The 13,962-nt window shown below is 36.0% G+C and overlaps 1 protein-coding gene and 1 pseudogene across 3 annotated transcripts; one reads left to right on the top strand and one right to left on the bottom strand.

Moving 5' to 3' along the window:
* Positions 1-2,582: 2,582 nt before the first annotated feature.
* On the top strand, positions 2,583-8,320 carry LOC147543248 (methionine aminopeptidase 1B, chloroplastic-like). 2 transcript variants are annotated; one of them, XM_086633998.1, is made up of 11 exons: positions 2,583-2,784; positions 2,901-2,982; positions 4,151-4,388; positions 5,357-5,518; positions 5,607-5,648; positions 5,830-5,901; positions 6,115-6,194; positions 6,474-6,571; positions 7,222-7,269; positions 7,739-7,877; positions 8,152-8,320. In XM_086633998.1, the coding sequence occupies exons 1-11, from the start codon at positions 2,661-2,663 to the stop codon at positions 8,153-8,155; spliced, it is 1,089 nt and encodes a 362-aa protein (XP_086490124.1). In that variant the 5' UTR covers positions 2,583-2,660; the 3' UTR covers positions 8,156-8,320. The 2 variants fall into 2 exon arrangements, with proteins under 2 accessions (XP_086490124.1, XP_086490123.1); XM_086633997.1 differs by lacking the exon at positions 8,152-8,320 and having other exon boundaries at positions 7,739-8,050.
* A 439-nt stretch (positions 8,321-8,759) lies between these two features.
* LOC147543247 (transcription factor AS1 pseudogene) lies at positions 8,760-10,396 on the bottom strand (annotated as a pseudogene). Its single transcript, XR_015223321.1, has one exon. The product of XR_015223321.1 is annotated as a transcription factor AS1 pseudogene (transcript).
* Between the last annotated feature and the right edge of the window lie 3,566 nt (positions 10,397-13,962).

The following is a 13,962-nucleotide window of genomic DNA, read 5'->3' as shown; positions in this document are numbered from 1 at the left end:
TGACTTATCTTGTTTTTTTTTCTTTTAATAATCTTTTGACTCGGTCCAAGCCAAGAACAACTTGGGTTATATAAATTTGTCGAGACATACATTTTTTATGCAGGTAAATGACAAATTCTCATAAATTCAAGTTTTAAATGCATTTTTATTTTGAATTATATCATTCGAAATTCTTATTTTAATAACCTTATCTTGGTCTAGGCCCAACTATCAACTCAGTCCTAATCAATTAGAAGAAAATTTTTATTGGCACTACCAATCCATCTTCTGGTTGGTTGGTTCTACGCATTGACTTGTTATTTGTACGTTTGTAGTCTGAGTTAAGTTTGTTTAGTTCTGATTATCACAGATTGAAACTTATCAACCACTTAAACAATAAGTGGCTACAAATTCTTATCCTAAGTACGACATTAGGACCAATTAGACGCCTTTAAACAATATTAACCAAAACCAGATAAATACTAGGTAGTTCCGCCACAATAAATACACCCTCATCCCATTATTCAAATCTCATGTTTAGTATAAACTTGAAAAATAATAATTTAACATCACCCAACTCTTTTATCTAAATTCATCTATTGTCATACTTTGAATTTCGTTCTACAAAAAGAAAATTCCACTAGAAGACTTTTTATTTTTTTTGTTGAAAGATTAGAAGACTTGTTTTACATTACTAGTTCATTTCAGTTTGAGAAATAAAAGGCTTTGGGGGGCATCTACTTCCCAAATGTAAACTTTGCCGACTAGAGTTGACTCCAATTAATTTGAAGGGCAACTCAATCTTCACCTTAAACTAACTGTTTTACATTTTAGTCCCTAATCATCATCTTCGCCGTCACCATCACCTCCAATCACCAATACAGCTACCTCTCTTTCATCCTCCCGTTCTGCGTCTCCTTGAAGGTTTCCATAGCACAACCTTCTTCAAGGGTTTCCCCAAACCAGGTGACTTGTGCGGACAAAAGAGATCCTCTCTTTCATCTGAACACGTGCACACAAGGATGAAAAAGAGGAGAGAGAGAGAGGAAGAGAAAAGATTACAAAGTTGATAGGGGGACTCCCTAGACATACTCCCGGATGTACTCCCCCTCACAAGACAAGACAACTTTGGTTTTTTCACAGTTTTTGTCAGACTGAAAAGACCAAAATACCTTTGTCCTGTGAGGCGGAGTACACCAGGAAGTATGTCCCAGAGAGTCCCCAAATTATTTTTGAAAAGATTATTGAGTGGTGGTCGTGGTGGTGGTTGTGATATGTTGAGGATGAAGATTAGGATTTAAAACATAACACATAATTCTGGTGCTTTCTACTTTTTGCCATAATTTACTCGAAATCATATATAAAAGCATGTTCGACCATGTTATAATGTATTATTCACTTCCTAAATCATTCAAAAGTTCAAACAACAAATTAAAAGAGTTTTTTTTTCTTATAAGTTACAGTTTTTTAAACCAATCTTCACACAAGTAAATGTCGGTAGTATTCCACTCTTTCTTGGTAGTTTCTTCTAGTAAATAGGTCTAGGATGCTTGGACAAGATAGAATGAGAGCAAAAGAGGTAGAATCTATGAGACAATTGAGAGAAGAGATGAGTCAAAATAGTTGAGAAAATTTCCAAGTGTTGGGCCGCGTGCTATAGCCCCGTTGCACGTAGCTGTTTTGGCCTAACTTTTTAGTCGCGCCCACTGGGAGAAGGGAAATTTTAAATGCACTCACCATTTTATAATATACACTCACATGTGAGGTAATTTTTGTTGAAGTCAAAGGAGATGCGAGTGTGGCAGGTAGAAATGGTAAGTGTATAGAACATTTGTCTAAGGAGAAACTCCCCACAGAAAGTCCAAGAGGGTGTTTGATTTTTGCACTTATTAAGTGATTTTCACTTAATAAGTGCGGGCCGGCAATTTTAGGCCGTTTGTTTTTTCACTTAATAAGTGAATATCACTTGTAAGTGGGGTCAAAGTAAGTGCAAAAAAGTAAGCTCCAACTTGGAGCTTATTTTTTTGCACTTACTTTCTAAGTGCTAAAAAAGACATTTCTATCCCTACCGAATATAATAATTACCAATGTAATTATAACTAAAAAGAAAATCTTAAACAATTGATAAGTAAAAAAAATCTTTTTATGACTTTATCAAGGACCCTTTTCCTTCTTCACTCATCCTTCACCTAAGTTTTTCTCTTAATTTTTTTTCACATCTCTTCCTTCATTAATCACGGAACCACCCAAACTCCATGATGCAACGTAAGTTATTTCTCCTTCATAATTTTAATTACTTGAGGTTAATATTTTCGACATAAAGCATTCATAAATCGTAATTCTCTTGTATCCAAACTCGCGAGCATAATGAAATAGTATGAAATGCTAATATGTAAATACTTTAACGTCAAAATAGACAATTTCTCATTTTTATGACGTTTAGAATTAATATAAAAACAAAAATCAAGCACTTAGAAGTGATAGAAAACAAACGCCATATCACTTACAAATGATATCACTTATTAAGTGATTATCACTTAGTAAGTGGTAGCACTTAGAAGTGCTAAAAAATCAAACACCCTCTAAGTTCCCCCGAGCCAAAGTAGATGGCCCATAACAACTGACAAATAAAATTGAAAGCCTTATCTCACACTCACCGAGTCAGGCAGAGAGATTCAAGCATGGCTTTTGCTGCTTCACTTCCCCCTCCATCTCTGCAACTATCTTCTTCTTCTTCTACCTCTTTCAATTCATCTTTCATGATGGGAACTCATCTCAAGTACTTCTCACCTTCTTATTTCCCAGGTCTCTCTCTCTCTCTCTACCCACCTCTTCCCAATTGGGTTCTAAACCATTTTGTTAGAATTGGCTTTTATCCTCATTGATAAATTCCTTTTTACTAATTTGTGTTTCATTTCTAGGGAGGAACCCTTATTTGCAAAAGAATTCCTTAATCTATTCCAAGAAAAGATCAGGATTAGAGGAGGCAATGCGGATTAAAAAGTATATATTGCTTCTACTTAACATATTTGTTATGTTTTGACTATTACCCTATTCTAGATGTACATGAACTGTTTCTTAGAATGATCAGAACAATATATAACTTGGATAACCTTGTTTTGACATTAGAAAACTTGGGTAATCTTCTTAGCTAGAGTTCCCATAATAATCTTGTTTTGACATTAGAGAACTTGGGTACTTCTTAGCTACAGTTACCATAATAATCTTGTTTTGACACTTGAGAATTTGGGTAATCTTCTTAGCTGCAGCTATCATATTAATATATTAATATTGTTTTGACATTAGAGAAGTCGGGTAATCGCGTTATCTCTTGAAAGTTCAGAGTTGGAATACAAAGAGTGGGGTCTATCATTACCTTTAGCTATTGCTTGTCTACATACTTAGTGGTAGGATGGAAATTAATAGCTGCAGCCTGCAGCACTTCATGAACTAATTCAATGTTAGATTTTGTTAATGCACCTCCAAAGATGTTAAGTTTGTGGTCATCCAACTCAAAACCAATTGGCAATGAGTGGAGAGAACCTAGATATTATATGCTTGGTTAAGAGTTTATCTCTTTCCCATGTGAGACTATTCTCACCCGCCCCCTAACGTGTGACGTTCTTTCTGCCTAACACGTGTTTTTCTTTTCGGGTGTCGTGGAGCACTTGTGCCTTTTCAATCTATCATGTGTGGGCTTTGCTCTTATACCATGTTAAGTTTGTGGTTATCCAACTCAAAACCAAGGCAATGAGTGGAGAGGACCTAGACATTTTATTATTGGTTAAGACTTAAGAGATTATCCCTTTCTCGCGTGGGACTATTCTCCCAATATTGCTAATGAATTGATAATCTAATTAGTTGATCTTGAAGATGGAACTTGTGAATAGTCGTTGAGAACTGGTTAGGTTCGCATTTGAAAAGTGAAACAAACATAACTGCAGTGCGACAGAGTATCTAGGTCGTAGAGTACTAAATTGGGTATTGGAAATAAAATTCCCGCACTAGAAAAAGATGATCTGATCAGAAAAGTTTGAATTGGATGTTTCAGACCATTAGACACATGATAATTACCCTATTTTTTGTGCCTTGTACTGTTGTTTGAAGGTTGAAGCTCATATCCTCAGGGTGAAGTGTGTTGTTTTTCTTAGCTTTTTTATCGGTATTGTAGGAAACGTGAGCTTCAACAGACTTCGCCAATAAAGATATTGCCACCTTTGAGGCGGGGAAAAGTTTCAGCTCCTCTCCCAGTACCAGAAGATATACCCAGGCCTCCCTATGTTGGTACAAGTATCTTGCCTGAGCTCGCCCGTGAGCATCAGATTCATGATTCTGAGGGCATTGTTCGCATGAGAGCTGCGTGTGAACTTGCTGCTCGCGTCTTGGACTATGCTGGTACATTAGTTAGGGTATGGGATATATTTTGATTAACTCAAGCTAATGCTAATGCATATTTTTCGGTCGTATCTTCCTTTAGGCATATCCTTCAAATTTTGTTATTGATGCATATTTACACTACCCCGGAAAGGATATATTTTGTGCCTGCTGCACTTTGGCGAATGATAAGTATCTCGTGAAAAACATGAAATATGATATATTTGGTTGAAATTATCAAAAACAAAAAAAAAACTGTGAAACATGAACAGTGGTAAGGGGTGGCAGATATGTACAGAGAAGATGCCAAAACGGGAATATAGCCAACATGTGTCTTATATGTGTACTCTAATCTTTTCTTTAGCTATTAGATCATTTTTAACCTACAATCTTTTTTTTGGATCAAACATTATTACATTTTACACAAGCATAATTAACGTAGAATTGTATTTTATAGTCTTAATACGATTTTGTGTAAGTTCAGCCAAGATGTACTAGCAGAATTTCGCATTATACCTATTGAAGTGAGAGCAGGTTATCCAAAAAGCTTCCAGTATCCAATGCAAGAATCTGTATGTGACTTTATGAGAACAACCAAAAAGGACTATTGCAACTAGCAAGTTGCAACCATGTTGAAAGATAAAAACGAATACAAATGAATATGTTGTTTGATGCATCTACACATGTCCTGGCAAAAACAAAAATAACTAGGCAAGAGGGTGTAATAGGTATCAATAATTTGGATGATGTACAATTACTTGGACATTCTTTCATGTACTTCACTGATTTTGCACAACAACGTAACCGATAATTTCATGCATTCCTACTTCCAAAGATTTCTAGCAAAAAGGGTTTTCCATTGAGGCTTTCGAATGCCTTCTTTAGTGAAATAAAATCCTTTTTACATGAATTCACGTCACCAATTTAAATATGTTTTTCACTGCCATTTGTGCCTTTGCTCTATTAAAATGTCTTAAATCGGCTCGTCTTATACATGCATCAGCCTTCAGTAACAACAGACGAAATTGATAAAGCGGTGCACAAGATGATTATTGATGCTGGTGCTTATCCTTCGCCTCTTGGCTATGGTGGGTTTCCAAAAAGTGTATGCACATCGGTAAATGAGTGCATGTGCCACGGAATTCCTGATTCACGCCAACTACAGGTTTTGATATGAAGTGTTGTATTTCCTTCTGTTATGTTCCTTACATGCTTTTCTACCATTGTATTACTAAAACTCAACTTTTTTGCAGGATGGTGACATAATAAATATTGATGTTACTGTCTACTTGAATGTATGTTTATGACTAATTCCATCTTTCCGTTTATTTCTTTCGCCCATTATGAAAATATGTTGAACTTTGTTGAATTCTGTTTATGTTAATATCTCAGCACTCAATATTGTGACAAATGATTCGTAGTTCTCGTTTTTATTTCTAACTTATGTTGCCTAATACATACATCATGGTTTTGTAGGGTTACCATGGGGATACATCGAAAACATTTCTTTGTGGGAATGTTAATGAGATTAACAAAAGACTCGTGAGGGTATCATTACTTTTCTTTTATCAAGATCAGTTTTCATGTTAAGCTACTGATTATTGGATCCGTTTGGGCATTAAAGAACCTGTAAACTCTTCGGTTCGAGTTTGGACTGTGATTCTTAAACCCGCCTAACCTTTTCAATTAGAACACCTTTTCATGAATAAGTAACATTGTTTCAGATTATGATTCATCCTACTTCAGTTAATTGGATATTAGGTAACTGAAGAGTGCTTGGAGAGGGGCATAGCACTGTGCAAGGACGGTGCAAGTTTTAATAAAATTGGGAAGAGGATAAGGTACAAAACTTGTTTCTATTTATCTTAAGTCGCACATACATTGTATTTTCATTGGTGCTCACACACAATGATACCAATGAATCATCGTGAGGGAGAATTGGAGCATGTTAGAGATGAAAATAAAATTGAGTTATATTATTTCAAGTGAGAACTTTCTTACTTTTTTCTAATCAGTGAATCTTTTGAAGTCCTTTCATGGGTTGATTTTTTTTCCTTTCTTTTTTTCACCGGTTTGGTCTCACAACTCCTAAACAATTTGTTTGTTGGAGAATTATGTAGTGAGCACGCCGAAAGATTTGGCTTTGGTGTTGTGGACCAATTTGTTGGGCATGGTGTGGGGACCATATTTCATTCTGAACCAATTATTTACCACAACCGTAAGTAACAGCTTCATCGTATAATCTTATGTAACTCATTGAAGATTACTATACTTGGCCGAAATCAAAGGGGTCGTAACTCCTGATAACTTCAAAAATAGAAATGATTGAACCAGTTGCTTGCACAGGCATCCAAAGTGTGTACTACTTGAAAAATGATTTTGTTTGCCTTTTGAGTGTCTGACTCGTCTGAGTCCAACTTGTCTAATCTGAGTTGGCGGAGTCAGTCTTTTTGTCAGGAGGACAACAGTCATTTCTAGTCATTTTCAGATAATGAGCTCTCACTTTAGACATACTTTATACCTAAATTAAATGGACCCCAAATCAATTCAGTTAGTCATTCAGACGAGTTAGACACACAAATCAGATAAAAAAACGTAAATTCTGGAAACTGCCTCGGGCCTCGAGTCAATTCAGATTTGTAGTAAGATTTCGAATCTAGAATTGGAAAAAAAACCCCGCCTAATTTTAACTTAAGACCATTGCTTGATCTTTTCATGTACGAGATTACGTAAGCCATCACAATTTACCAATATGCTGGAGTGTTAATGTCTTACCTTTCATCGTTCTTTATTAGATGAGCTTCTTGATAAGTCTCTAAACATCACTGGTATAATCTGTTCTTGACATTAAAATAATGCTTTTGATAGGCAATGACAAGCCTGGATTCATGGTTGAAGGTCAAACATTTACAATCGGTGAGTACAGTATTCCCTGTCCGCATAAGCTAGGAAATTCATCTTCCTATACGATATTAATACATATTTGCAATCTCTATAGCTAGATAGAAACATGTAAAGTTTTCTAGTCCTTCTACATGCATTATATAGTTTTATTTGGCAAAAGTTTCAACTGTTATAATTCCATATTCTGTAGGCCTTTACCTGTATTCTAAGTTCATCATTTGAAACCAAAAAACAATCAATTCTTATGAAGAACCCATAATTTCATACCTCATTTAGCTCGCACGGTCATCTATCCACGAATTGAGATTAAGATTTGGATAATACCTGTCGGGTGATGTTCTATCTGAGAAAACATTATTGGTTATATGACCACGCATATTCTTTATATTTTTCGTTACGCCATTGGAGGACTTCCATTATTGTTCAATATTACCATGGAGGATGTAAATTCACTCTCTTTCTCTCTATGTATTTGCTGCAGAGCCTATTCTTACCTTAGGAACCGTCGAGGCGATTACGTGGCCTGACAAGTGGACAACTCTCACAGCTGATCGTAGGCCTGCTGCACAGTTCGAGCATACAATCTTGATTACAAAAGCTGGTGCAGAAATTTTGACCACGTACGATTCTTAAACATCTGGTTATTAATATCTTTGGTTTATATTACAAAAATCATTCTTTACCGGTTAAATGGATGTGTAGTCTTAGAATAGTCTGGTCAAGTGAAGGGATGGGAATATGAGATAACTTTATACGAGCAATTAAATATGAATGAAAAAGCTGGTTCTTGATCTTTTGTGCTTTCTAAGGTGTTTTTATGCTTGCTATTGCTTTCTAACATAAACGAATTATGCTATTTTAGATAAACAGTGGAGTTCTCATAAAAAAAAAAAGATAAACAGTGGAGATTAATTATTTAGAAGCTAAGTTATAGTTTTCGAAAACCATGATAAAAATGGAAAATCTCACTACATAAAGGATGGAGTGGTGGTCTTGGGACACAAGGCTTAATCGTGAGAGATTTGGTATATGGAAAGTCATGGCAGTGAATTCCCAATGGAAAACGGTTAAATATAATAGGCGGGTATTACGAACGGATAAACGAACAACCTAAACGGGCGGATTCCGTACCCCGGTTAGGCCCCCTTGCTGCGTCCTTCCGTTGAACATCTATCGGACCGGTGGGTTTTGACTTTTGACCACCTCGGTCACTACCCCTTCAGACATGGGCGGACGTTGGCCAGTGTCACGACCTTACTTTCTCGGAAGACACGGGCCATCGGCAAAACCACAAGATGGCCTTGACACCAGGCCAAAACCCCACCCCTATCTATATATAAAGAAATAGATTTGAGCTTAGCAGAACAAGACTCATTTCCTTCCAAATTAACAGATTTCTTGCTTTAAATTCCTCAATTCTTAAAAGGTGGAATCAATCCTTACATAGTAAAGACTCCAAATTAAGAACCAAAACCAATCACAATAACATAGGTAACTAGATGTGAGGGAGAAGATCAAAGTGCTTATCCATTATAGAATCAAATTGACAGACAAAAAAGTTAATAAAATGAAGTTCATATAATTGATTTTGATTAAAAAGTTGAAAAGAACATCATCCCCTTTCTCATATGTTCTACAATCATAGTGAACTTAGAATGCTTATTGCACCAAACCTCCATTATTTTAGCTTCTTCTCTCTCTGCATCTCTCTGTATAAGACTAAATTGTTCTATATATTCTCTATCAATCATTTCAAAATAACCCATTTCTTCTTCTCTTAAACACTTAATTCTTTTCTCAAATTCATCCATTATCTCTCTCCTCTTTCTACCTTTCTCAGACTCCAATTGTTGCTCTAATCTACTCAACCTCCAATTTGCTTCCTTTTTATGTTGAACCCAATTTTGCTTTCCTTCTTCAACATCTTTAAAGTACTGAACAAGAGTACCCAGATCAAGAAAACTTTGAGGATGTGATGATGGTTCAGAAGAAGAGAGAGAAAGATTGACTGATGGAGAAAGTAAGGTAGAAGAAGAAGCAATAGTACTACTGTTGGTGGGTGTACTCATCATCCATGGTGGAAGAACAGAAGAAGAATTAGTAGAAACAGAGCAATACCCAAGTGAGATATTAGGCATTAAAACAGGAGGAGAGAGAAAATCAGTAAGAGATTGTTGTGAAATTGTGGGTTGTGAGAGATGATGAAGTTTGGGTTGAACATATTTCTCTGCAAATGTTTCTAAAATATGATCATACTTACCTTGAGTAGTAGTAGTAGTTCCAACTTCATTAACAGAACAAGAATTAGTAGTAGTAATTGAGGAAGAAACTGGATTAATTGCTGTTGAAGAAGATGAAGAAGATGGTGGAATTACTAGTGATTTATTGAGTCTGAGTTGTTTTTCTTTAAAAACTTCCCACCATTTACCAAGTCTTTTAGCAGTACGACCAGGAACTAAAGAAGCAATTTTTTTCCATTTATTACCATATTTTGATTGAAGAGAGATGACAAGATTTTGTTCATCAAGGGTTAAAGAACCCTTTTTGATTCCTGGTTTGAGGTAATTTTTCCAACGTTCATGGCAAGATTTAGGGTCTCTATGAATGGGTTTACCAAGACGTTGAGTGATGAGATTCCATTCTTTGGGACCATATTGTTTGACATAAGATCTTAGAAGGGCGTCTTCTTCAGGTTGCCATCTTTGTTTCTCTTTCATGGTATTTTAATAAACATCAATTCATTCATTCTCCCTCTTTCTCTCTCTCTCTACTAGAACCTGTTTTTTGGATGGGTTTATAGTTTAGAGAGAGAAAGTGAATTGGAGTTGGGGTGTTAAAAGGGAGTGAGTGGGGCTGTGGGGGTGGAGGTGTGTGGTAGATAGGGTGGTAAAGTGGTGGCCTGGCCTGGTGGGTAAGTGGGGAGGTGATGGCAGAGGAAGCAGATGGGTCAGAAAAGGGGGTGGAAAAGACAAGACAAGAGGAGAGAGAGAGAAAGAGAGAGACCCATGACTCCGTTAGGTCCATGACCAAGTTGGATCCAAAGAGGTACAATTTGGGTTCTACCTATTTGTGTGATGACTGATGAGTGATGATTACAGAGAGGTTAGAGAGAAGGGGATGATTAGAGAGGAGGGTGGAAAGCAAAGGTGAAGAAAGGACCTGTCAACCAGACAACACATAGAAAGAGATGTAGAAACTGAGACTGAGGGAGGGATAGAGTGGTGGTAGTAGTCTACAAACCTTTTTACTGTTCTCAAATTAGCTTGGGCTCTTGGGCTCTTGGGCCCTTGGGCTCTTTGGCTCTTGGGCTCTATGACTCTTGGGCTCTTGGGCCGAGAGACTTGACCCGTAAGAAAGGGGAAGGGCGTTGCTAAAAGCACCCGCCAAAACTACTACTGGGGCGGGAATTTGTTTGACTCGTGTCAATGGTCATTGGCCCGAGCCTTCTATAAACACTCAGCCAACTGACTTGGGAATTTAACGGTGAAGTTGATCCATTATCTCTCTTATTTTTTCTTCCGAAAAAATCCTTAAAAACTTTTGTTTTCAAAATCGAGAGTAAAGGTATGCTAAACACAGGGCCGGCCTTGGGCCCAAAGCAGGCAAAGCCTCGCTTTGGGCCACCACACACTAGGGGCTACATTTCAATAAAAAAATTTAAAAGCATCCCCAGATCTTATAACATGTTAGATAGAATTTGAGGGCCCCCAAAATTCTTAAAACAACTAATGGGCCACATTTTAAAGCACACCTCAAGCCCACATTTTTTAAAACATACTGTAAACCTTACCTAGGCTGCCCATCCCAAAATCTTTTTTCCTCCCGTTCCATTACTTCCCAAATTAATCACAACCCCTAAATTAACACAACCCACCATTGTTCACTTCAAGTCTCAACAATCAACAGTAACCACGAGTTTCCACGAATCCCACATTCCCACTTTGGCGCTTCATTGTTCGAATTTTTTATTTCAACAAGACAACCAGGCATTAAGGCAACCACCATAACACCATTCCACTAACTAATTTGGGGTTTTGGACAAAATCACCAAGATATCAAGGTAATCTTTACTCTCTCTCTCTCTCTAACTAAATAACTAAGTAACTAACCTATTAATGATTTTTATCATTATAATATCATACAATAAGGTTGTTTGACTATTTCTCTTTCTCTAATCATCTGACTAATCTATAAAACTATTAGTCTATTATTGATTTTATTATTATTATAGATTTCTTCATCATTAGGATTATTAAATTTCTAGATTTTGTGGTATCTCTTAATTTTTGTCTCTTAGATTTCTAAATTATTAGATTTCTAAACTATTAGTACTACAAGTTTTTTACCAAAACCTAGCTAGCTTTTCTAATCGATTCACATATTGTTCTTATTATGCTTGCAATTATCATGTGATTAAATTTTTCATTTTATTGATTTTTAGAGATAGTTGGAGATTTAGTTATGCCTCCTAACAAAGTTCGAAAGCACGCATGCGGGGATCTGAAATGAGAAGAGAAGAGATGAAGAACTAGTTCAATCACGAGTCGGTGCTCTCGATAGATTTATTAGACACAATAGAGACATAAACGATGAAAGTGCGGAAGACGGTACTCGTCACCGTTGCATCCGCCGAAAGAAGTTTCTCAAAGTTGAAGTTGATCAAATCTTATATTCGATCTACTATGTTACGAGAAAGATTAAATGGGTTAGCTATCTTGTCAATTGAGAGATAAATGACTGAAAATCTAAATTACTCGATAATTATTAGTGATTTTGCATCTAAAAATGTAAGAAGAACGAAATTTCAATGAATGTAATTATCAATATCTTTTTTTGATATAAATATAATGAAAATATGTATGTACTTGTAATTTTTTCTCATATAATTATGATTTGCATATAGTATAGGGGCCACATTTTTCGGTTCTCGCTTCGGGCCACCAAAAAGTCAGGACCGGCCCTGGCTAAACACTCCAAATTTATTCGAAATCAAATTAAATAGCATGATTGGCAGTATCATTTAAACACCATAAAAATCGTAAAAGTTCGGATTTTTTAAACCAACTTTCACAAGCAAAAAGTTCAGGCATTTTAAATAGCATGATATATGCGATAAAATAAAATATAAGAAAGACATGAAGAATTACACAAAAATTAAGAGAGAATGAGGACGAACTTAGAAGCAGTAGAGAAAGAAAATCTAAATGAAAGAAGGGTTAAGGACCGTTATGGTTAGGCGTTAAAGACCCTAGATGCTTGGTATAACTTTCGAAGCCTATAAATTTCTGGGTTCTTGGACGTTTTAAAGTCATAGCTAAGGAGGGTAGTCAGTCCGGACATTCATGGGCTTTTTAAAGTCCACAAATGACATTAAATCACAGACATTCTAAAGTCCACGAATTGCATTCAAGATCGATTACTGGTTTGGGAAAACTCCCCCAAATCGGTGGTTACTGGTCTGGGAGATTCCCTAAAACCGATGGTTACTGGTTTAGGAGATTCTCTCAAGCGGGTGTTCCTGGTTTGAGGGATTGCCCTAACATCGGTGCTTACTTGTTTGGAGATATTCCTCAAACTGGTACTTACTAGTTTGAGGGATTCCTTTTTCCAAATCGACGTTCCGGCGAAGGGAATCTTCCTCTTCGCAAAAATAGAGAGACATAGAGAAGGAGGAGGAAGAAGAAAAACAAAGAGGAGAGAAAGATAGAGGAGGGAGGAACGATAAATTATGGTGGTGGTGGGAAGAAGATATACAGAGAAAGGAGAGAGTGGAGAAAATGGTGGTGACGGCAACAGGAGATGCTGGCAGGGGATAGAAGAAGATGAGGAGGAAAATAAGTTTTGCTTGCCGCAAAATTAAAACCGCTAATTTTCCTTAAGGCCACGTTTGGCATGCGGGAATAAGGTGGTAAGAGAATGTGATTTATGAGAATCACAATCCAAATTACTATTTCGCTTGTGAGGATGCAGCGAAAATTCTATTCCTCCGAAAATGGGATTCTCCCCAAACGTAGTAATAGCAAACCCAAGAAGGGTGGTGGATTTGTGATTATGTTCCCGGAAATGATTTGTTTTAGTATTTATGGACAAAATTCTCTTCTCTCTATAGTTTTCTCCTTTTTCATCTCAATCAGTTTTGTATTACTTAAAAGGAAGGTTTTAGCCGAGATCTTTAGTATGAAAAAATGAAGTTGATTCAGATAAATAAGTGTTAGCTATAAAAAGTTATTTAGTCTAATACGTTTAGTCTAATCATTTTAAAGGATTTGTTATTAATAAGTACTTTTTAGTTTTAAATTAGATTTTTCCAGACTATTTTTATGAAGACATTTATATATATATATATATATATATATATATATATATATATAATAAATCTGTAAATACTACTTAAATTGGTGTATGACGTTATTATTTCGTATATGCAAATTTGAATAAATAATACTGATTATAATATATAGCAAAGATGATATGCAATTTATTATGTAATTTAAGTAAAGATATAATCGAATTTTTACAAAAATTTACAATCTTATTCCCATATGAACCAACACCAAGTTAGGAATGTGGTCAAAAATGTAATTCTTATTATTGAGCAAACTAAACATCAAAATAAAATAATATGATTCTCGGAAATCACGTTACAAAATATGATTTTCAAGAAGGGTGGTTTTATAGGGCCCTCCCATTCTTGTTAAAAGGCCC

Source organism: Eschscholzia californica, unplaced genomic scaffold, assembly GCF_041429995.1.
Source record: "Eschscholzia californica isolate CP2 unplaced genomic scaffold, dmEscCali1.0.p SCAF_4, whole genome shotgun sequence".
Lineage (NCBI taxonomy): Eukaryota > Viridiplantae > Streptophyta > Magnoliopsida > Ranunculales > Papaveraceae > Eschscholzia > Eschscholzia californica.
This window is presented reverse-complemented; position numbering and strand designations above follow the sequence as displayed.

Excerpts from the sequence above, each read along its gene's own strand:
- LOC147543248 (XM_086633997.1), top strand. The coding sequence starts at position 2,661 with ATGGCTTTTGCTGCTTCACTTCCCCCTCCATCTCTGCAACTATCTTCT. Across the intron at positions 2,983-4,150 it reads GAGGCAATGCGGATTAAAAA|GAAACGTGAGCTTCAACAGA; the intron begins GTATATATTGCT and ends TCGGTATTGTAG. Across the intron at positions 6,572-7,221 it reads ACCAATTATTTACCACAACC|GCAATGACAAGCCTGGATTC; the intron begins GTAAGTAACAGC and ends TGCTTTTGATAG.